General features: G+C 36.4%; 1 protein-coding gene across 1 annotated transcript; it reads right to left on the bottom strand.

The window, feature by feature from the left end:
* Positions 1-2,601: 2,601 nt before the first annotated feature.
* adrb3b (adrenoceptor beta 3b) lies at positions 2,602-23,494 on the bottom strand. Its single transcript, XM_073829197.1, has 2 exons — positions 22,289-23,494; positions 2,602-2,718 (listed from the first exon to the last, which is right to left on the bottom strand). Exons 1-2 carry the CDS (start codon positions 23,492-23,494, stop codon positions 2,602-2,604), a joined length of 1,323 nt encoding a protein of 440 aa, XP_073685298.1.
* Between the last annotated feature and the right edge of the window lie 1,911 nt (positions 23,495-25,405).

Genomic DNA, 25,405 nt, shown 5'->3' on the forward strand with positions numbered 1-25,405 from the left:
GGCCTGCAAAGGACAAATGTTAAACATGCCAAGGGCAATCCTAAGAAGGAAACTTAGGGAGCTTACCTTGAAGAGGACCTAAGTCCTATGTCTAACATATGCTGAGAGGGTGGTTTACCGCACGACCTGTGGCGTGGATAGGACGAACACTGACATAACCATAACCCGTAGGATCAGAGGGGGAGCATCCGCCATGAACTCATCATGTTTTTCTCTGAAAAGCAAAAACACAACACACAGGCCTGAGACAGTATTACGTTCCTTTTCTTTATTAAAAGAAAAATATGGATCGTACTCACCCAATGAGTGACCTGCATTTAACTCCAACTTAAACAAAACCTGTTTAAGGAGTTAAAATCCAGACCATCGGTTAATGGAGGTTCTTATGGGACATAAGAACCGCTGCGTGCAGGGAGCTCATGTTGTAGTGCTCGGACCTGGGCCTTCATGGAGTGAAGGACTCAAAGGCAGTGATCTACCTAGCCCAAATCACGTAAATCCAGAAAAGCCAATAAACCTGGAAAAAACTAACAGATCAGTGAAAGACCTCCGGTTAGTCCTCCTGAAAACAGCCCAAACCAGCAGAGTGGGCTGTCTATTTAAACCCTAGCAGGGGAGACAGCACCATCTAGGCAAGAGCTTAAAAGAACTACTTTTATGTTTCCAAACAAAAAGTAATCAGTAAGCCCACACACAGATATCCGCAGATATCTGTATGTGTAGGAAGGACTACCAGAGGTAAAAACTGACTGAAAGCCTCCAGCCCTAAGTAGGAAGAGTTAACATACAGCTAGCCTCAGACAGCTGTAGTTAATAAGACTGTTCTGCCATGATCTGCATAATCATGGTCGAACTAGTCTAGGAAATCTCTCCCCTTTATATGTACACATATACGCATATATAACATGCATATGTATATACATATACATGCACATACATATTTTATGGCAGTAAATTAACTCCACAATCGCGACGCGCAGCACATATTCGGCTCCCGCGGGAGCTAAACAAACTCCGCCCAGACGCCAAATTCCCTCGGGAATAAAACGAGCAAGGAGCCGCTGGCGACGCCGCGAATGCGTCTGTTAATGCCGCGAGAGGCAAACACACTCATGCAAAATGAGGAACAGAGAAACTCACCTCCCTCCTTTGCGTACTGCGTTTTCGCGATAAGCCCATTAGTCCCTCGGGAGCTGAACGAGCTGTAATTTACCACACCCACGTAGCAGAGAGTCGTAGCAAGTGGGTATGAGAGCGTGCCTCTCGTTACAAACAAGCAATGAATGCACCGATCGCATTCTACTCTCTCAAGAGGTAATCTTGCTTGCGTTCTCCCCTCACAGCTCGGGCGGTGTGAAAGTGCGGGTATCAGATTACCACACACGTCACAAGCAGGCCTCCGGTGAGAGAATATGCACTCCTAGACAAAGAGAAAGCTGAAGACAGCGAAGAGGCTGTATGTTTACTTCGGCGACTCTTTATACTGTGTCGCCCGGTAGTGACGTACCAGCAGCGACGTGCGCGCCGCAGTGACGTCATACGCTGTCGCCGGCCATTTCATGGAGTTTTTCTATGCATTCTTCAGACACGAGTCACGCTGCAGCGTTCCCCAATAGCGACCCCTAGGGGACGCGGTGAGAGTTCCCTCGGAAGGGAACTAGAACTAGTTCGCAAAAGTAGGTTTTTCGAAAAATCCTAAATACCCGAAAATTTCGGCAAGGCTCACGACCGAATCCTAGTCCATTTTGTCCGGCATGAGCCAAGGATTTCAACGACACTTGAGCCTGCGACTGACGGTTTAGGAGTTATGAGCGATATCATACTTTTGATCGCTGTAGCACCCCGTCAGGCTGATTGGGGCAAGCCTTGGTAACGTTGTAGACGGTGTGAGTACCACCATTCCTCCAAGTTTCAAGTGTCTACGACTTACGGTTTGATCTGCACAAACAGTTTTAATGTGGAGATTTCTGATCCTTGGTCGTTCTAACAGTTACAATAGGGTTTCAGTGCTATATGCTTGAACCCCAAATAATCACTTCTGGCTAAAATATGAGTCCTCTAGCCATCTTACTGAAAAAGCGGTCTCGTCTGAATTATGAGAGAAATATGCACAAATAGAGATAGAAAACATTTTGAAACCGATAGCTTGGTGGATTTTGATGTGAAAAGGTTAAGGATTCTAAAAGATAAATAAGCTGAAATATATTGATGGCACGATCTTTCCCCATTGGCCCTTTCATTAAATTGCAACCAGGCGCTCACAGGAATGTTTGAAGGTTATAGCACTGTCCCCTGGGTAATATGGGTTCACACTCTAGCCTTATAATGCAATATTAGAGCTAAAATGGAGTCTAGAATATCTGCACTCCATTAAAGCTACTGTAATTGTAGATAAAAACACAATTTTTCTCTTTAAGCACTATTATTAGGCCAAATTGATATGCTTCAGCAAAGTGTTTACGAAAATGTCAAATCGTATATAGGCTACACTGCCGACAAAGACTTAAAAGCCTTTCATTTATTTATTTCTGAGCATTCATTTACTTTATGATTTAGTGTATATATAGTTTAGAGGTAGAGAATGCAGTTAATATTGACCCATCATAACAACAGATGCTGCCTGGAGGCAAAAAAAGTGTCTCCCTCCTTCTTTCCACATACATCATTCATCTCAGCTCCCGCTTGTTCCTTTATTCCGGAGGAGTCTGAATGGATGATCTGAAGGTGCATTGGAGTGACAATGAGAAAAGTGCTATGAGGGCTCCTCATTCGAACTCTCTCATCTGGTTTACTGATGAACCTGCACGACTTGTGCCGCAGCTGTGCTTGTTATCCTCCCATGTCTTTGTATTGCAGTAGGCATGAGCGTTATTTGAAGAACACACACGTCAATGAAAGAAGCACACGTATGCAAAAATAGCAAATGAAATGATATTGACTGAATTCAATGCAGGTTTAGAGAAGGAGGTGCCATCTGTGCTCTATATCTGTCTCTGCTGAAGATGTAGAAGTATTGAGTTTTTTATTTTAAGTGGTTGTTGTTGGTTATGGATTTACAGAAATTGTTCACCCAATCTCTCTCTCTAAATGTATGTACAGTGGAGATCAAAATAAGATCAGTACAGTTGAGGTCAAACGTTTACGTCCCCCTTTCAGAATATGCAAAATGCTATTTATATAGTCCATTACATAAAGAACACAATAGTTGAAAAATGATCTTGTTTAAAAGTTTGCATCTGGATGATCCACAGCTATGTTTAGATAGTTTTTTTTTTTTCATGAGTCCCTTGTTTGTTCTGAACAATTAAACTGCCAGCTGTTCTTCAGAAAAATCCTTCAAGTCCCACAAATTCTTTGGTTTTCCAGTATTTTTGTGTAGTTGAACCCTTTCCAGCAATGACTGTATGATTTTGAGATCCATCTTTTTACACTGAGGAAAACTGAGGTACTCTTATGCAACTATTGCAGAAGGTTCAAACGCTCACTGATGCTCCAGAAGGAAAAACTGTGCATTTAGAGCCTGGGGTTAAAAACTTTTGAACAGAATGGAGATGTGTACATTTTTCTTATTTTTTTCATATGTTTTCATTTAGTACTGCCCTTCAGAAGCTACAGAAGATAGTTACATGTTTCCCAGAAAAAAAAGTTAAATTTACCCTGATTCTCAAATTCAAAAAGTTTTCACCCCTGGTTCTCCATGCATGGTTTTTCCTTTCTCAGCGTCAGTGAGCGTTTGAACCTTCTGTAATAGTTGCATATGAGTCCCTTAGTTGTCCTCAGTGTTTACAAGATGGATCTCAAAATCATTCAGCCATTGTTGGAAAGGGTTCAAATATACAAAAATGCTGGAAAACCAAAGAATTTCTGGGACCTGAAAGATTTTTCTGAAGAACAGCAGACAGTTTACCTGTTCGGGACAAACAAGGCACTCATAAGCAACTATTACTGAACAACAAGAACCAAAAAACACAGCTGTGGATCATTTCAGGTAACAACACAGTATTAAGAATCAAGGGGGTGTAAAATTTTAAACGGCATCATTTTTATAAATTCAATTATTATTTTCTCTTGTGGACTATATGTAAACATTTTTTATGTGAAATATCTTATTCAGGTCAGTACTAGGAAAAAAAAGAACATGCATTTTGTATGATCCCTCTCATTTTGGTAAAATAATTAACATTTTGCAGATTTTAAAATGAGATTGTAAACCTTTGACCTCAACTGTAACTGTAATGGGTTTCTTTGTCGGCAAGGGAGATTTTCAAATCCATGCCAGGAAGCTAAGAGGCCCAAACCAAATGCAGCAGAAAACATCCTGCAATCTATGACCAGGGGCTCCGCTCGCAATTTTGGGCCCTATGACAAAATATGAGCTTTCCCCCCCTTAGCGGCGCCCCTGTCTATGACACTTCCTTCTCCACCTTTCACTGACTTCTTTACGCACTTTGGGTTTAGTCTTTCCTCAGTTTGATGCCAAAAACAAAATGTTTCCCATCAGACCCAAATAAATTAATCTTGCTCTCATCATTAAAGTAAACTGCACCAGTTCTCCTCTCTCCACACAACCTTGCTTCTCAGCAAAGATGAACTTAGCCTTTTGATTCTTCAGCCAATGAGAGGCTTGTTTAGCAAGACATATCCTTACCCTGTTCAGCATTAAACTGGCAAGCAATTCCAGCTGCAGTGTTGAACCAATTCCCCATTGAGAGTCTCTGCATTATCCTGTCTTCTCATGTATTTGTCTTTTTGTGGATGACCAGCCTTTTTGAAGGATTTAAATGAATTGGTGTCATTGTAAACCTGCAATATTCGAGAAGGCATAGATTTGGAATGACCAACCTCTCTTGCAGTGGCTGAAAGGCTCATCCCTTTGGCCTTCTTCTGGACAACCTCCTGTCCTAGGCTTTCAGTCACCTTAGAAAAGCCAGCCATCTTACAATCTCAGTGAAAATTGAAGGAATGATGCCAGTTAAATAGGGTTTGTCATATTATTAAGGAAATTAGCAGCAGGTGCCAGATTAACACCAACAACTTGAAGTGTTCTCTAAATCAAAGTTCATTTTCAAATATCTCTTTTATTTATACTGTGCTTTAGAATACAATTAGTTTATCAAATGCTTAAAAAAAGATCCTGTTAGGAAAACTTCAAATAGGACTAAGCAGTGACTATCAAATTTAGGAAATTTTAGGTCGTCCTCTAATTTTGATCTCCATTGTATAATGTAATGATTTAAACCAGGGGTTTTCAAACCTGTCCTGGAGCCTCCCCTGCCCTGCACATTTTGTATGTCTCCCTTATTAGGCACACCCAATTCAGGTCTTGCAGTCTCTACTAATGAGCTGATGATTTGAATCAGGTGTATTAGATGAGAGAGACAAGCAAAATGTGCAGGGCAGGGGAGGCTCCAGGACAGGTTTGAAAACCCCTGATTTAAACTATTTAATGACAGCTGATGAGGAGAATTATTACATATTTTTGTCCTGAAGGGGGCATTAATGAATCATGAATTTAATAATCGGTCATGTGGATTACACAGCCAGTCTATATTTGGATTTCTCGCAATGTGATTAGACAGACAGACAGACAGACTAAGATTTAGTTTTTCGAAAATTGTTGACTACATTCTCTTCAGGATTTTCATAGGCCGACTGTAAGTGCACATTATATTGTGTGCGTGCCGAGCGGCTCCACAAGCTGTTACATCAGCAGCAGGAATCACTGATGAGGAGAGCAGTACTCTGATGAGGGAACATTGTGCTGGAACGAGCAGGCTGGTTCTCATGAGCAATCAGACCTCTGCTGCATACAGGCTTTTAGGCCTGGTCTCTCTCTCTCTCTCTATACATTTTACAGAAAGAAAGAGGAATAATTTTCTGGAAGCTTTTATCCTCTCTACAGCAAATATTAGTCTACATAACTAGTGACAAGAGAGGAAGAGAAGCAGGCGTCTCTTTTATGATTACTTTTAAAACATCATCTCAGTTCAGACTAAATGTGATTGTGAAATAACTTATGGGAAGCTCTTTTAATAAAGGATGCTCTGATCAATCGATAATCACTTCCTATGCTTCGATCGTCAGTTTCTCACCTGTCTATCACATAAACCGATCACATTGAGATGACGCAAAAGAGCCTGCGTCGCTTTTATGTGGTGTGAAGCTGATAGACATGTTGAACAATTCTCACAATAATTCCTAACAATAATTAACAATTCTCACAATAATAAAATAATAGCAGAGTGAGTGAGAAGTCACATTTGTCAGCTGCAAATGGCTCACTTCAAATCAAATAATTTAAATCAAATCACCCATTATAATTTTTGTATTTGTATTTTTATTTATTAAAAATAAATAAATAAAAGAATAAATATGTGTGTGTGTGTGTGTCTGTATATATATCTATATATCTATATATATATCCCAATTAATGCTTCAGAGCTCGTATCAAACTGACCAAATCACCTGACACTTCGAAACATTGCAAAATGTCCATGGTTGGATGCTAAATAGGGTTCATCTTAAATTAAGCTAAGAACCAGATTTAAATATGGTTAAATCTCAAATGTGACCACAAACCCAGTCTTAAGTAGAACAGATATATTTGTAGCAATAGTCAAAAATACATTGTATGGGTCAAAATGACCGTTTTTTCTTTTATGCCAAAAATCATTACGATATTAAATAAATATCATGTTCCATGAAGTTATTTTGTAATTTTTTTTACCATAAATTTATCAAAACTTCATTTCTGATTAGTAATATGCATCGCTCAGAATTTTAAAGGTGCCATAGAATGCATTGAAACAATATTTTAAATTGTTCTCTGACATCTACATAGAAGGTATATGGCATAGAAAAGAGCAACAATTCTCCATTTACAACCCTAGGATTAGTCCCTAGAATGAAATGCTCTGTTATTGCCTTATTTGGAAGCTTCATGAATATTAATGAAGGGGGTTCTGCTCTGATTGGCTGTTTCACAGAGCTGCTCGCTCTCACACAGCTGTAAGGAAACACATGGAGGAAATATATATTTAATTACGGCCACTTTATTTATTTAACTCTAGCCGCTTTTAATATGCAGTTTGTTGTATCTGCCGACATTTTACTCTCTCTACTGTGATTGCATGTGCTCTGTATAACGTTATACTGCAGCGAAGTAGTATAACGTAAGAAGAACTTACCAAACAAGTTTTGATGCTTTAGTGATGCTCAGGATCTGTAAATCATTCGCCATCATCAACGCAGTCATCTCTCCTTACTCTGTTTATGTGGAAAGTGAAATCTTATGTACAGGCTACCGCTAGCATTAAGCTAACCATGTCCTTTCAGTGGCTCGCCTTATTTTACTGATGTACTGATGTTACTGATGATTGGGCGATGCAAATGTTGGGGGCGTAACTATTAACGATCGGGATTATTGCGTAATAGTCGGTGTTATGTTGGAATTGACCTATTTTTCGGTGGTCTTTCGCAAACACCAGAATTATATAAGAAGGAGGAAACGATGGTATTTGCGACTCATGGTATGTCATGTCCATGTACTGAACTGTTATTATTCAACTATGCCAAGCTAAACACAGTTTTCCATTCTATAGCACCTTTTAAAAGTGATTTTTTCTTTTTGCACCCTCAGATTCCAGATCTCAGCCAAATGTTGTCCTATCCTAACAAACCGCACATCAATAGAAAGCTTATTTATTCTCAGTTTTGAAAAATTGACCCTTATGACCCTTATGTTTTGTGGTCCAGCATCACAAATTAGTTTTATTTATTTAATTTAATTTACAATTTGAGTAGTCATTGAACATATTTTTTCTATAGCTATAAGTTAACCACCAACTTAACCAGGGGTGCGTTTCCCAAAAGCATTGTTAGCCAACTATGATCGCAAGTTCCGTCGTTACCAACATAGTCCAACGATTTGGTGTTTTCCGAAACCATAGTTCAAACGAACATTCGCAAACAGTGTCGCAAACTTGCGTCTTTGGAACTACAACTGTCGACCTGTGGTTAGAAGCATCGTTTCTTGTTAGTAAGACATGTGGGCTTAATAAATTATGTTCTTGGGCAAATTTGCAAGCTAATATGCAGTTTAATCTAGATCCTCAATTTAATCTAAATATAAATGCATTTTAATCTACGTATTTTTGTGCGTCCTCTATAAGAGTTGTTTATGAGTAGTGCGCATGTGCACAAATGCCTCAGGGAACCCCGGAGTATGACGTAAGAGGGAACCCGTGATGAATCAAACATCAAATAAATAAAGCGAAATGGCAGGGAACGAAAATAGTAAATTAGTCATTATGTGCTATGTTCAATATAGCTGCATTTTACAGATCTCTAATCAGTTAAATAGCAGACGTTATTACTCAGTGACGTCATTAACAACGGCCCTACCTTGTTGAACTAATGTGGTTCAAACGACGGAGATGCGACCATGTTTGGGAAACAGTCGTGACTTGCTAGTTCGTTTTCACAACAATGCACTATGAAGGTTAGTCAGCGAGTTATGTCGTTGTACGGGAAACGCACCCCAGGCTGGGAGACCAGCATAAGCTAACATTTAAAGTCCCCATGAAATCAAAATTGAAGTTTTTTAGCTTTTAGTATGAATATGTTAGCCTTAAAGGAACACTCCACTTTTTTTGGAAATAGGCTCATTCTCCAACTCCTCCCGAGTTAATATGTTGATTTTTACCGTTTTGAAATCCATTCAGCCGTTCTCCTGTTCTGGCGATATCACTTTTAGCATAGCTTAGCATAGATCATTGAATCCTATTAGACCAATAGCATCGCGTTCAAAAATGACCAACGAGTTTCGATATTTGTCCTATTTAAAACTTGACTCTTTTGTAGTTATATCGTGTACTAAGACCGGTGGGAATGCAAAGCTTCAATTTTCTAGGGTGATAAGATTAGGAACTACACTCCCATTCTGGCGTAATAGTCAATGAAGTTTGCTGCCGTAATATGGCCGAAGCAGGAGCAGTAATACCACGCAGCACATGTGCAAATGATAAACTAGCTGGAAACTCATTTCTGATAATACTCCGCCTGCTTCGGCCATATTACGGCAGCAAACTTCCTTGACTATTACGCCAGAATGGAAGTGTAGTTCCTAATCTTATCAGCCTAGAAACTCGCAGCTTTGCATTTCCACCGGTCTTAGTACACGATATAACTACAGAAGAGTCAAGTTTTAAATAGGACAAATATCGAAACTCGTTGGTCATTTTTGAACGCGATGCTACTGGTCTAATAGGATTCAATGATCTATGCTAAGCTATGCTAAAAGTGATATCGCCAGAACAGGAGAACGGCTGAATGGATTTCAAAACGGTAAAAATCAACTTATTAACTCGGGGGGGAGTTGGAGAATGAGCCTATTTCCAAAAAAAGTGGAGTGTTCCTTTAAGGTTATCTATAAGCTAGTTTCAAAGTAATGACAAAATTCGCATTTACAAGATAGACGCATTCAAAACTTACAATCTCTCACTTCCACCAGTATGGATCAACGATTTTGATGAAATCACCCTGTACTTCAGCTTCTCATCGAACTTTCTGTCCAATCAAATGCTCTCTAGAATCCAAGAGTCCTGCCCCCTTCACTATAAATTAAATAGACGCAGCATTATTATTTTCTGTGAGGTAAATGGCACGTAGTGTAGTCTGGTTTCACACTGTTTCACATGTCCAGAGACATGATAGCACAGAGCAGATGATATGAGTGACCATAAAACGTGCTTATTTGAATTTAACACAGAATGGTATATTTTATAGTGATATGGACGAAATTGTAGCTGCCATAGGCTGTTAAGCTGTGATATAAACAAACCGCTATTGGCCCTTTAAAAAGGGGCGGGACATATCAAGCAGTCCTGCCTCTTTTAAAAATAGCCAATAGTGGTTCTTACGGTGTCTTACTGTTTCAGTTTAAATTACGTCAACACACAGAAAAACGCTGCATCTTTTTCAAAGCACTTCAGTGGACCTTTAACATTTTTTATATATTTTAGTATATCTGTAGCGTAACAACTTCTAGTTAGTCCCCAACACTGAACAGGTTACCAAAAGTGTTTTCTGGATTTGTGACCTCTCATTTGAGTGCTGAATAGTGTTGGGGACTAACTAGAAGTTGTTATACAAACATCCAAACATATATCAGAAATGTTAATGTTAACTTATGCTGGTTTTAGCTGGTCATGCTGGTTTCTCCACCTGGTTAAGTGGGTGTACATCTGATTTTAGCTGGTTTTTAGTGGTCAAAAGCGGTTTATTCAGTACCTGCTCAACACTAATCTAGAGGGATGGTGTTATGGACTCTGCACGATTTGAAAGCTGTTGCTATCTATTATGCTGTTTGTATTTTCTTGTGATTTAACACTTGGCCTATTTTAATAGCAGTCGTGTCAGGGAATGTCGTATGATGCTGGAGGAGTAGCATATGCTAGCTCATGATTAATGCTAAAACTATATTTTTGGCTTTCTTTGTAGAGTGCATTCATAATAAACTATTTTGCTTTGAAATTTCAAGGATGTAAACATTATTATGCATGAGCATGACAAATTAATTCAAGACAACTTGGAAAAAGTCATGGAGGTTTCTCAGGGAAACACGCTTACAGATGTCACCGTTTCTTCTCATACATTTTCAGATGGAAAAAAGAAAAGATCCAAGTCGCTGCTGTATTGCGAATGGAGTAAAAATATATCACTGTAAAAAATGACAGTGTGTTTAATGTTAAAAAACTGTAAAAATGCTACAGTAAAAACCTATTAATTGGTTAAAAAGTTCCCCTACAATATATGGTGAAAAACTGTATTGGTATTACATGTAAGTTTATGGTAATATACAGTTTTTGGAAGAAAAAAACAAATGTATAATTTATACTGAATAACCATAAACTGACATTCCTAGAATTCCCATATTTAAATGTGCATTTAAGTTAAATCAGTAAAACCTCAAATGTTGCTACCTTTTTTACAGTAAAGTTCTGCCAGCCATAGCTGCCAGTTTTTTTTTTTTTTTTTTTTTACAGTGTACTGCTTTCTGCGTACTGAGCAGTTAGCATGTACACAGTATACTGCCAATAATTCCCAAAAGTATGAGAAATGGCTCTCATTGTACAATTTTCTATTATATTTTTATTCTACAATTGTATAATTCTGCATTTTAACCAGAATTTCTGTAAAGTAAGGAATTAAAAAAAAAAACACTTCATCAAATTATTCAAATAAAGAGTTGATAGATTTTACTTGCAGTTCTTTCATAACACATAAAAATGGAAAGTCATAGCAAGCACACTGTATTGTGTATTTTACACAGTAATGCATACAAAAAAAAGATGCATAATGCACACAGTATGAATGTAGTATAAATCAAACCACTTCAAACCTAAAAAAATCTCATTTATGTTTTTCAAAAGCCTGTTGTGCTCACCAAAGCTTCATACAGTAAAAATAGAAATATTGTCAAATATGTAAGTATTTAAAATGCTATTTATTCCTGTGATGGCAACATGATCTTTCAGGAATCATTCTGATATCCAGATTTTGCTGCTCAAGAAACATTTCTTAATATTATCAGAGTTTAAAACAGTTGATATTTTAGTAGAAACCATGATACTTTTTTCAGGATTATTTAATGAATAGAAAGTTCAAAAATACAGCATTTGTGAAATAGAAATCTTTTGTAACACTATACGTGTATTGTAACATTTCATAAATGTATGAAATAATAAATAGTATGAGTAAAATGGACTTAACAAATAATAAATCCTCTGTTCCTTCAGCTTTTGTTTATAGTAAACAACAATAGCATGTATCTCCTTAATTAAAAAAAAAAAAAATTTGCAGGACAGATGTTTATTTTTTTTTCAGGTCCTCATATTGATTGACAGTGTAAGAATCAAGCTTGTATTCGTCTCCAAATTCGTCAGAACAACAGTCTTCAACAGCGGTTTCACACAATGTTCTGACCTTTTGTGTGATTGCAGTTAATAACAATGCTTCCACCATTTGAATAGTTGTGAAGTTGAGCTTCATCAAACTAATACATTTGATGTTTTCCACATGACATGCCGACGACAAGCAGAGAGACCAGACCAATTAAAATGACTCAGTTCTCCTGTAAAGGCATTGATTTGAATTCAGAAAGCATGAAGATACAGCATATATTTGTTTAGTTGGTCAAAATTAGATATTTTCTCATCGCCCTGCAAGATTTCTCTCTGAAAAGACTGCACTTTGAACATGTAGTAGATGAATTTGTTTAAATATAATACGAAGTGCTTGCATTTATTCATTCTGTTTCAGTTCTCTGGACAAGGTTTTTTTCACAAGGATAAAAGTTACAGACAGTCAGGATCAAAGAAGCAAGTAAAGGAAACTCAGAGTGCTCTGATCAGAAGATGAATGCTAGCTTGTCCTCACCGCCAAGTGCACTGATGCCATGATGCATTAACATTTGATCAAAACACCAATATCCCAAACCAAGCACTCTGACACGCAACCGTTCAATGTCATGATTTGTTTGGCCAGAATTGCATATTTATGTGTGCTTGATGTTGAAGTGCTCAAATCTAACAGATGCTCAGATGTGTGACACAAGACAGCCAGTGAAATATCAAGCTGACCCACTCCAGAGTTGTATAGCGTCCAAAAATGAATGCTTTGCCACACCTGGTGATGGTGGGTGAATTGTGGAAAATTACAATAATTATTTCCTTCCAGCCATGAAAGTGTAATTTGGACAAACAAATTCTGTTTTCAGCCAATCATTTTGGATTTTTTATTTTTATTTTTTTTATTTATTTTTTTTTTTAAGGAATTTAGTTTTTTTCTTTTATGGAAGCTTGTTTCCGCCACAGGATGAAAAAGATAATTGTGACTTTTTAATCTCATAATTCTGATTATTTTTCTTGTAACTCTCATAATTCAGACTTTCTTTTCACAGAATTGCGAGATATACAGTAAGCTTTCAATTAAATTGTTTATTTTTTATTCAGTGGCATAACTCAATTGTGAGCTATTCAGTATTCAGAAAAAAAGTTAATTGAGATATAAACTCAGAATTCTGAGTTCATATTTTGTCATTCTGACTATTTTTCCTCACAATTCTGATTTTACATCTCACAAGTCAGATGTTTTTTTAATATAAAAAGTCAGAATTGTGAGATATAAGCTTACAATTGCAAGATTCAAACTAGAAATTCTGAGAAGAAAAGACAAAATTGTAAGATGTAAACTCAGAGTTGCGATAAAAGGTCGGAATTGTGAGATATAAACTTGCAATTAGCTTTTTAAATTTTTTTTCTGTTGTGAGAAAAAAAGAATCGTGAGATTAACTCAGAATTCAGAGCAAAAAGTTAATTGTGAGATGTAAACTCGGAATTCTGAGAAATAAAGTGAGAATTGCATGATTTAAACTCAGAAATGCAAGATGGAAACTTGGAATTGCAAGAAAAAAGTCAGTAGTTTGAGTTCCTGTTTTGTGATTCTGATTTTTTTTCTTACAATTTTGATATTGCATTCCATAATTCAGACTTTTTTCTCAGAATTGTGAGATATACATTTGAAATTGCAAGATATAAACTATGAATTTTGGGAAGAAAAGATGGAATTGTAAAATGTTAAGTTGCAATTGCGAAAATCAGAATTATGAGATAAACTTGCAGTTAGTTTAATTTTTATTCTGTGGTGGGAAAAGCAGAATTGTAAAATATAAACTCAGAATTCAGAGAAAAAATTTTTATTGTAAGATGTGAATGCAGAATTCTAAGAAATAAAGTCAAAATTGCAAGATTTAAATGCAGAAATGCAAGATGTAAACTTGGAATTGCAAGAAAAAAGTCAGAAGTTCTGAGTCTGAGTTCCTATTTGTTATTCTTACTATTTTTTTTTCACAATTCTGACATAATTTAGACTTTGTTTTCTCAGAATTGCGAGATATAAAGTCAGAATTGTGAGACTTGCAGTTATGAGATATAATCTAGAAACTCTGAGAAGAAAAGATGAAATTGAAAGATTTGTAAACTCAAAATTGCTAGATAAAGTCAGAATTGTGAGATATAAACTTGAATTTAAATGTTTCATTTTTGATTCTGTGGCATAATAAAACTAAATTGTGAGCCATAAACTCAGAAATCAGAGAGAAAAGTTAACTGTGAGATGCAAACTTGGGATTGCAAGACAAATTGCATATTTATAAGGCATTAGTTTTGGCACTGGGCTGTATGCTCAAATCTAACAGATGCTCAGATGTGTGACACAAGACGGCCAGTGAAATATCAAGCTGACCCACTCCAGAGTTGTGTAGCATCCAAAAATGAATGCTTTGGCACACGTGGTAATGGTGGGTGAATTAAGAAAAATACAATAATTATTTCCTTCCAGCCATGAAAGTGTAATTTTACAAACAAAGACTGTTTTTGGCCAATCATTTTGGCACGTGTGCATTCTGGTGATTTATTACAAGGTTGGAGGTGTTTACTAGTAGACAGTTTACATTGAGCTTTTTTCCTTTTTATGGAAGATTGTTTCCGCCACGGGATAAGAAAGATAACTGTGACTTTTTAATGTCACCATTCTGACAATTTTTTTCTGATATTACATCTCATAATTCAGACTCAGAATTGTGAGATATAAACTTGCAATTGCAAGATATAAACTGAATTTCTGTGAAGAAAAGATGGAATTTTAAGACTTAAACTCGCAATTACGACGAAAGTCTCAGAATTCTGAGAAATAAAGTGAAAACTGCTAGATATATTCTCAGAAATGTTCATAAAAAGTCAGTACATATTTTGTGATTCTGACTATATTTCTCACAATTCTGATATTACATCCCATAATTCAGACATTGTTCTCAGAATTGTGAGATATAAACTAGAAATTCCGAGAAGGAAAGTCGGAATCGTAAGATGTAAACTCAGAATTGTGAGATAAAAAGTTGCAATTAAATTTTTTATTCTGTGGCTATTTTTCTCACAATTCTGATATTACATCTCACAGTTCAGATATGTTTGGGTAGCATTGCAAGATATAAAGTCAGAATTCGGAGATATAAACTCGCAGTTGCGAGATATAAACTCAGAATTCTGAGAAATAAAGTCAGAATTGCAAGATGTAAACCCGCAATTGCGGAAAAAAAAGCCAGAATTGCGAGATAAAAAGTTGCAATTAACTCTTATTTTTATTCTGTGACTATTTTTCCCACAATTCTGATATTTCATCTCATAATTTAGATATTTTTGCTCAGAATTGCAGAATTCTGAGATATAAACTCGCAATTGCGAGATATAAATTAGAAATTCAGAGAAACTCAAAATTCTGAGAAGAAAAGTCTAAATGATTTTTATTTTAATTTCATATTTCAATTTTTAATGTCAGTGTGAGTTTATATCTAGTAATTCTGAGACTATATTTCACAGAACTGAGAGACAGAATATCACAATCACCATTTTTATCTAATGCCAGAAACAAGATTCTGTACTTTTTGGAGCTATTTGCATTAATAAAGAAAATATGTGAACCAACTAGAAAGACAACAGTACAGACATTACTGTTGTGCATGTGCTATTGCATAATTAGGTTTGTAATAATGTTCCCAGCCAATGGACATTTCACCAAAGGCCATTTTAACTCCTGTTTTGGACATTGACCATATGCATTATGCATTCCAAGTTATTTCAGGGTTGTGACTGAACTGTAAAAAGGGGGAAAAACGTTGACCACACAACAGATTTGTTTTTGATGGTTTGCTGGCAGGACTTCAATTTCCAATTTCATTCTGTTTAAAGTTCAAAAAACTGTCACTGCGTGATCATTTTTATGTCACGGCTTGTTCTCGATATCATATTTCTGCTTTGCTTCTTTACCGAAGGATTTGGATGTTTTCCCTGTGCACATGGTTTGAATGTAATACAATCAAGGTCCAGTTGAAAAGCATGATGAGTACAGTTAATTCTCTTGAAAAGCATATGATCTGTTTCCCATCCTCAGTGGCCCTGTGGGAGGAAAACAATTATGAAATCATTAGACATTTGAACTGGAAAAGAACAGACAGTTAGTGCTTGTTTCTGTGTGCTCTGGTACATGTATCATGCCTTGTTTACGCAAAATATGTATTTTTCTATCATCGGACATCTTGAGTGACATCAGAGGGATTATGCTGAAATCTTTCTCAGATGTGTTTGCGTCTGCAGTGTCTCAAAGTGTTCTTTTCAGTCATCATTAGTACATGCGATTCACGTACACTACAGTGTCTAATCCCCTCTGGCATGAGATGCATGGACTTGATTGAAACAACCACACACTGAAACATAATTCTCATCCAGACCAGAAGTATTATGCCAGATTCTTCGCTGGGTGTACTGAACTGCTCACTTAGTGTTTCGCTTATTTTAATTAGGAGTGCTTGCTAAGCTATTCCCAGCATTAGGCATTTAAACAGACATAAATGATAGATATGAAGTTGGAGGTGTGATATTTCTTTTTACGTGATTAGACTTTTTGCTTGGTGGATGAAAAAATGTTATCAAATATATCATTTTGTATATACAATTGAAGACAACTTTATATACAACTTGTAGAATCTTCTGAATGCAAATTATTTGACCATAATAAGACAGATCATACAAAATGCATGTTGTTTTTTATTTAGTACCGACCTGAATATGATATTTCACATAAAGACGTATACATATAGTCCACAAACGAAAATAGTAGTTCAATAAGTTGATTCTTAATACTGTGTTGTCACCTGAATGATCCACAGCTGTGTTTTTTTGTTTAGTGCTAGTTGTTCATAAGTTCCTTGTTTGTCCAGGACAGTTAAACTGCCTGCTGTTCTTCAGAAAACCCTTCAGGTCCCACAGATTCTTTGGGGTTTTTCCGCATTTTTGTTCATTTGAACTCTTTCTGACAGTGACTGTATGATTTTGAGATCCATCTTTTCACACTGTAGGTAAGTGAGGGACTCAACTATTACAGAAGGTTCACATTCTCACTGATGCTCCAGAAGAAAAAACTATGCATTTTAAGCTGGGGGTGAAAAGTTTTGAACAGAATGGAGATGTGTAAATTTTTCCTATTATGCCTAAATATCATTTTTCCATTTAGTGCTGCCTTTCATAGGCTACAGAAGAAAGTTAAATGTTTCCAAGAAGACAAAATAAGTCCTGATCTTAGGCTCTTAATGCATCGTTTTTTCCTTCTGGAGCATCAGTGAGTGTTTGATCCTAATGTAATAGTTGTCCCTCAGTTGTCCTCAGTGTGAAAAGATGGATCTCAAAATCATACAGTCATTGTTGAAAAGGGTTCAAATACACAAAAACCAAAATAATTGTGGGAACTGAAAGATTTTTCTGAAGAACAGCGGGGAGTTTAACTGTTCAGGACAAACAAGGGACTCATGAACACTAAACAAAAAAACACAGCGGTGGATCATTCAGGTAACAACAAATCAAGGGGATGTAAACTTTTGACAGGGTAATTTTTATAAATTCAAGGATTATTTTCTCTTATGGACTATATGTAGACATCTTTTGTGTGAAATCTTATTCAGGTCAGTGCTAAATAAACAATAACATGCATTTTGTATGATCCCAATGTTAAAGGTTGTATCAGCGATTTCTAGCCTAAAACATAAAGTGTCAAATTCAGCTGACCTTTATTCACGATCCGCTCGCTGCCTGCCCCATAAATTGTCTGTGAAAAAACCGCGTCTCTCTGGTCAGCCTAGGGTCCGAGATATGCCAAAAAAAACAATCAGCGCTATCAACAATAACCACAGATAAACAAACCGTGTTCCAACCAATCAGCGTCAGGGGGTTCGTGTTGTGGACTTTCCTACTGGTGCAGGGATGTGAGGGAGGCGGAGCGAAAGTCCACCAACACCAAACCCCTGACGCTGATTGGTTGGAACAATGTTTGTTTTTGCTGTGGAAAGGTTGGTAGTGCCGATTGTTTTTTTGGCATATCTCGGACCCTAGGCTGACCAGAGAGACGCGGTTTTTTCACAGACAATTTATGGGGCAGGCAGCGAGCGGATCGTGATGAAAGATAAGCTGAATTTTACACTTTATGTTTCAGGCTAGAAATCGCTGATACAACCTTTAACATTTTGCAGATTCTGAAAGGGGGGTGTAAACTTTTGACCTCAACTGTGTGCATATGAATACCACGGCTGCATTTATTTGAGCAGAAATACAGGAACCTCAGGTATTAAGACTTGAATGGCTTAATAGAACATAAATGATGTCTCTTACTAAAATATGTAGAAAATCTATGAAAGATTTACGTTATTTTAAAAAATCCACATTATTTTATACATATATTAGACTATGGGGGATACCAGTATTTTGATTGCATCAAATGGTTGCACTTGACATTATCTTTTACTATTTTTTTACCACAACAATACTCGGAAAATAAAATACTGACACAAATTCCACATTGTGTGGCTTTTGGTTGTAATTTTCAGTCGAAGGGCAATTAGAGAAGCGATGTAAGTCTTCACTGCTTTCCTAGCGATATGAAGGGAAGAAAAGAATGTGAAGATGCTTGTGAAGGAATAAAACTTCCTGAAGACCCACGTCTTTGTTCTTTCCACTTCAGCCCTGATTCCTTTGAGGCTTTTAGTAGACCACAGCTACTAAAAGAGCTTACAAGCGGCAGAAACAAGAAACGCTAGATGCCACCCTGGCAGGATGTAAACATGCGACGCTTGTCATGACACCGCAGCCACTGAAGGAGTTTCTCAGCGCTGATTTCACTTGATATACGGGTGCATTTAGACTCCTGGTGTGGTGAAATCAATGGTACGGCGTTTGGTTTAAACCTACGCTTATATCCATCTGCACCTGTAAGCTCTTTCAGTAGCTGTGGTCATTATATCAGTATTTCATTTTCCAATTGTTGCAGTAAAAATAGCAACAGGTAGCATCAGTAGTTCACAGAGTGCAACCATTTCACATCATCAAAATAATAACGCCCCCATTGTCCAAAATATGTATAAAACGATGTGGATTTTTCAAATAATGCAAGTCTTTCATAGGTTTTCTAGTTCATATTTTTAGTGAGAGACATCATTTACATTATATTAAGCCATGCGAGTCAATTCAAAAAAATTTGAACTCATCTGGGAACGTAGTAACTGTCAGTTCTTCTTTTTTTTTTTAAATAACCAAACGCTTTGATGCACACAAGATAAACATGGTTAAGTGATAATCAAATACAACACGTATCTAGTGTGAGCTCATCATTGTAAGCCTGAACTCAAGGCCTCTCTAAAATCATAAAACACTGTCACGGTGCAGTTCTCACTCTAATCTCCTATTATTATCTCCACACTAATGAGGTAATGAACTAATAAGACCTCTGGGTTTCCCACCCTTAAGTATTCACACATGCACACACACACATTCACAAAACGCACTTTAGAACATCTCTGGCAACTCATTTCAGCCACTTGAGAAGCTTGTTGAATTGATTGGTTGTGTGATGCTAATCAAACTTGAGGGTCTGATATCACCCCAAAGTATTTTAAAAGATGAGGTAAAGGATAAGAGGTTTAATCTCACTTTAGCTCTCTCATAGATCAAGATAGGAATAAAATGCAAAATGGGACACATCAGGACAAAATTACAGTGTAATCGAGCACTGCATGTGGTTAAATGGCAAGGTCGCTCCTCTGGTTCTCTGATGGAGAGGAACAGGTACTTTTGTGTAATCATCACTTCCTGTACTCCAGAATAATGGTACACATTAAGGATAATGGTACACAGAAAAGGTGTTTAATCTGCTTTTTATTTTATTTAGTTTTATTTTATTCTTTTTTTTTAAATCTTTTTATTTCACTTAATATTATTATTATTATTATTATGTTTTGTTCATTTCTAATTTGACTAAACGTGACCATAGATTTAAAAACAATGATTATTATTTTTTGAATTGTTTAAATTTTGTATCATCAGATTTAATTTTAGCTTTTAATTTTACTTAATATTTTTATTATGTTTTGCTCATTTCGAAATAGGACTGAATGCAACCATTGAATTTAGATTTTTAATTAAATGTAGATTTTTTTTTTAAATAATAATAATTAAAATGTAATTTTAATTACATTAATCTTATTTGTTTGAGTGAAAGGTATTAGTGCCTGTGTTGGGTAAATGCCATTCATCAAACAGGAAGTTCAGTGAGACACTGAAACTCTTCAGAATGAATGTGATGGTGATAAGCTGTCTAACCGCATTCACACCCACATGGAAATGGTAGGCGTGGGAGTTTCTTATATGTGGCTTTCTCAGAGGTAATCCTGATTGTTAGACCTTTTTGTCTTTCTTATCATCTAAGTACTTTAAAAATCAATGATCATATACTAATTGGTCTAAGTGATCTCAAGGAAATGCAAACACTTCACTATAACCACAACATAACACTTTCTCTCTTTTTCTTTTTTTGTTTTTTTGCATTAGCTTGAAATGTGGTGTTGTGTACTGCATATATTGTTGGCTCTTATGATCAATTACTTGCAATGTTCCTCGCTCTGGATAAAAGCATCCGTTAAATCACCTTTATTTATAGTGCTTTATACAATTCAGAGTTTCAAAGCAGCTTTAGAGATAATCAGGGGCAAACACAAATTAATTCTGCTGTAAAGAACCTCTAAGAAAACAATACGCTCTTAAAAATAAAGGTTGGTTCTATTAAGAACCTTGAACATCCATGGAACCTTTCAAATGCAGAAAAGGTCCTTTATAGGTTTTTTTAGATTAATCAAAATGGTTCTTTTAGAAGTTGTTTACTGAAAGATTCTTTGGGGAACCAAAAATGGTTCTTCTATTGAATCACTGCAAACACATCCTTATGGAACCTTTATTTTGTGTAGTGTCAAAAAATTATCTGGAAAAAATTAAATCAGAGGTTTTCAAACTGTGGTCCATGGATCCCAAGGAAAAACTTCAGCCGTGAACCAATGATTACCAATCAGTGCTTTGCAGTGATGCCATAGAGGAAGCATTTGTGGTTCCCCAAAGAACCTTTCAGTGAACACTTCCTAGAGAACCATTTTGAAGAACATTTTAAAAATCTAAAGAACCTTTTTCAACTATAAAGAATCTTTTCTGCATGTGAAAGCTTCCATGGATGTTCAAAGTTCTTCATAGAACCATTGATGCCAATAAATAACCTTTATTTTTAAGAGTGTACCTGTCAAATGGTTTTGAAAAGTAAGATCTTTTAATGTTTTTTAAAGAAGTCTCTTCTGCTCACCAAGGCAGTTATTTGATCTGAAGTACAGAAAAAAACAGTAACATTTTAAAATATTTTTTAAAATTTAAAATACCTGTTTTCTATTTGAATATGTTTTAAAATGTAATTTATTCCTGTGATCAAAGCTGAATCAGCATCATTACTCCAGCTCTCAGTGTCACGTGATCCTAAAGAAATCATTCTAATATGCAGATTCTTTGTTCTAGAAACAATTTATTATTAGTATTATTATTATTTAAAACAGTTAAGTACAGTTTCAGGATTCTTTGATGAAAAGAAAAAGCCAAAAATCTGCATTTTATTTAGCAAGGATGCTTTAAATTGATCAGAAGTGATGATAAAGACATTTATATTGCTAAAAAAGATTTCTATTTCAGATAAATGCTGTTCTTCTGAGCTTTCTATTCATCAAAGAAACCTGAAAAAAATCTGCTCAGCTGTTTTCAACATAATTATAATAATAATAATAATAATAATAATAATAATAAAGTTAATAAAGATAATGTTTTTTTAAGCAGCAAATCAAAATATTAGAATGATTTCTGAAGTATCGTGTGAAGAGTAATAATTGATTTTAACCATTTATTTTAAATAGTAAAAATATTTCAAAATTGTACTGTTTTTGCTGTACTTTGGATCTAATAAACGCAGGTTTGGTGAGCAGAAGAGACTTATTTAAAAACATTAAAAAAAATCTTACTGTTCAAAAGCTTTTGAATGGTAGTGTATAGCTGATTTTTATATTGTATGAAATGAGGGAAATGTGAAGGATTTTTTTAAGAAAATTTGAGTGCTGCCTCACAACTCAGTGCTTGGGTGTTGTGAATGGTTTCTAAGATGCTTTTTAGCATGTGGTTATAGAGCTTCTTGGTGGTTTCAGTGTTTTTTTTTTTAACTATTTGATCATCATTAAGGTGAAAATACAATCAGTTAGATAAACAATAACACACCACACCTCACCAACTTGCAATGTTTGAGGCATCGTTCGCATCAAACACTTTCTTACCTTCAACATCTCTGCTACATTGATGCTCGTCGCATTTGAGTCATTGTGAGGCTGCATTTCCACCTCCTCTTCTTTAAAAACTGTACACGTATCAGAGCAAACGTTCCCACCCTTTGCAGATGGATCTTCGTGACCGAATCGATCCATTTTTGCAGAACCGTTGCTGTGGATGCATGACCTGAGTGTCCACAGATGTTTGTGCATTGTGTCGCGATTTAAACGCATGAGTTTTTTGCACCCTAGAAGATTGAGGAAGGCAGTACGGTATTCGGGACTGTGGCAGTAGATGATTGGGTTCAGGCCCGAATTTGCGTAGCCGAGCCAGTTCAACCGGAAGAACACTTCCTGCGACAGCACTTTAGGACTAAAAACCTTGATGATATTGAATAAAAAGAAGGGCAGCCAACAAAGAATGAAGATGCCCATAATAATCCCCAGCGTCTTGAGCGCCTTGTGTTCTGTCACGACATGCCTCGTTGACCTCCGACTCAAATGACGCACTGTTTCACCTGGATTTTCGCAAGAGTCTTCAGTGCATGTGCTCAGAAAGCGTAGTCTATCCTTATCGATGAGTTTCAACTGTCTGGTCGCAATGATGAACACCTTCCCGTACACAAACACCATTATAACGAGGGGCACGTAAAAGGACACCACCGAGGAGAAGATGGCATAGGTTGGGTTTGTAATGAAGTCACAGCATTCTGAATTGTTGTAACATTTAGTTGCATTGTCACCATCTGCACGAGAATAATGGTTCATGATTGGCACGAAGGACACTAGGGCTGCCACCATCCACACCGTGCAGACGATATAGCCAGCTTTGCGTTTCCCAAGGAGGATCTGATGCTTAAAAGGTCTTGTAATCGCAACATAGCGCTCAACGGCGATGACGCACAACGTCTCTATGCTGGCCGTGACGCAAAGCACATCCACAGACGTCCACAAGTCACAGAACGTGTTGCCTAAAAGCCATTTCCCAGTCACCACCATGCTGACGCTCAAAGGCTGGACCACACAACCCATGATGAGATCCGCAAAGGCCAGGGAGATGATGAAGACGTTGGTGGTTGTGTGGAGCAGAGGGGTGCGAACGATAGCCAGGATGACCAGCAGGTTCCCAATCACCGTGAAGAAGATAACCAGCGCCAGAAGAAGAATGAGCAGGGGCTTTACCTCATCAGCCAGGCTTGAGTTGTTGGCGCTCATCCTGAGAGGAAGCTTTTAGTGAAAAAGAGAAAAGGAGTGGTCAATCCCAAAGTGCAGCTTAATAATTGTAGTTCTTTGCATGCTGGGTTAATGTTCCAGGTGACTTCACGTTGACGAACAATCACAGAAGATTTCCACAAAGCAAGGACTTACTCATTTCGAAAGTTCATAAGCTTCATAGACAAGAGAGATAATTGCATGCAAACTCGCAGACTGTAAGTTAACTAGCTGGGCAAGACTTTATTTGTCTGCTTGCGCTAGGAGGAGGAGCATGCGGTGGGTAGGAGGTCTGTTTTGTGACTTTTTAATGTCACGTAACTTAAGATCACTTGTGTATATATAATATAATGCTTTATTTGTGGCATAGTTTTATTGTATTTTTTATAGATATCTGTGTTATTGCACCAAATTTCATATGCAACTTTACAAAAACAAGTCTGTTGCTGGATACACATTTCAAAATACACTTACGTGCTGAAATGAAACAGACTGATATGGAAAGTTTCATCCGCTTTTGAAGTAACTCAGCAATTTCAGCCAGCTTACAGTCATTTGAGATGATCGAATACCTTCTCCTGTGCCATAACGCATTATTTGTGCCATATTTTAAGCTATCTCTATTATTGCTGATGTTATTTAATTGTTTGTGCAGTAATCTGCATTAACATCAGTATAACGTCACAAAAACAAAGCTGCGGTTGTGACAGTCTTGTTTCAAAATGCATATTTACACATCAAAAATAAAACAGACAAGGAAAGTTTGAAGCCTTCATGAAGTAACAAAGCAGTTTCAGCCAGCTTACAGTCATTTGAGAAGATTAAATATCTTCTCCTGTCCCATAACGCATTATTTGTGCCATAGTTTAAGCCTTCTCCATTATTGCGGATGTCATTTAATTGTTTATGCACTATTCTGTAATCTGAGACACTAATCCGCATTTTATGCAATATAGCTTCACAAAAACAAAGCTGTGGATGCTACAAACTTATTTCAAAATACATATTTACATACCAAAATGAAACAGACATGAAACGTTTAAAGTAAAAAAGTAACAAAGCAATTTCAGCCAGTTAACAGTCATTTGAGATGATCGAAAACCTTCTCCTGTCCCATAACGCATTATTGTGCCATATTTTAAGATATCTCTATTACTGCATTATTTTTTATGCACTAATCTGTATTAACATCAGTATAAAATCACAAAAACCCATGACCCATAGTTAAGTATTTGCAATATTTGTGACATATTTTGTTCTTTTTAATGATTTCATTGTAGTATTTGATTGATATATACGATTATTTTCATTACTGTTGTAATCTCATACTCTAATTTGCATTTTATGCAATATAACTTCACAAAAACAAAGCTGTGGCTGTGACAAACTTATTTCTAAATACATATTTACATACCAAAATAAAACAAACACGGAACGTTCGAAGCCTTCATGAAGTAACAAATCAATTTCAGCCATCTTACAGTCATTTGAGATGATCTAATACCTTCTCCTGTCCCATAGCGCATTATTTGTGCCATATTTTGTACTTTTTAATGATTTTATTATAGCATTTGATTTAGATATAAAATTATTTTCGTTGCTGTTGTAATTTGATACACTAATCTGCATTTTATGCAATATAGCTTCACAAAAACGAAGCTGTGACTGCGACAAGCTAATTTCAAACTGCATATTTACATACCAAAATAAAACAAACATGAACATTTTGAACCCTTCATGAAGTAACAAAGCAATTTCACCCAGCTTACAGTCATTTGAGATGATCGAATACCTTCTCCTGTCCCATAATGCATTATTTGTGCCATATTTTATTTATATGCATTATATTAATTGTTATCGCCATTATTGCTGATATCATTTTAATTGTTTATGCACTGATCTGTGTTAACTTCA

The sequence above is a fragment of the Garra rufa genome, chromosome 23 (genome assembly GCF_049309525.1).
Source record: "Garra rufa chromosome 23, GarRuf1.0, whole genome shotgun sequence".
In the NCBI taxonomy this organism is placed as follows: Eukaryota; Metazoa; Chordata; class Actinopteri; order Cypriniformes; family Cyprinidae; genus Garra; species Garra rufa.

What these genes read in the sequence shown, in the direction of transcription:
- adrb3b (XM_073829197.1), bottom strand. Translation starts at nt 23,494, where the DNA reads ATGAGCGCCAACAACTCAAGCCTGGCTGATGAGGTAAAGCCCCTGCTC. An exon ending in ATGTAGCAGAGATGTTGAAG is followed by an intron (nt 2,719 to 22,288) that starts GTAAGAAAGTGT and finishes ATGCACCTTCAG; the next exon opens with ATCATCCATTCAGACTCCTC.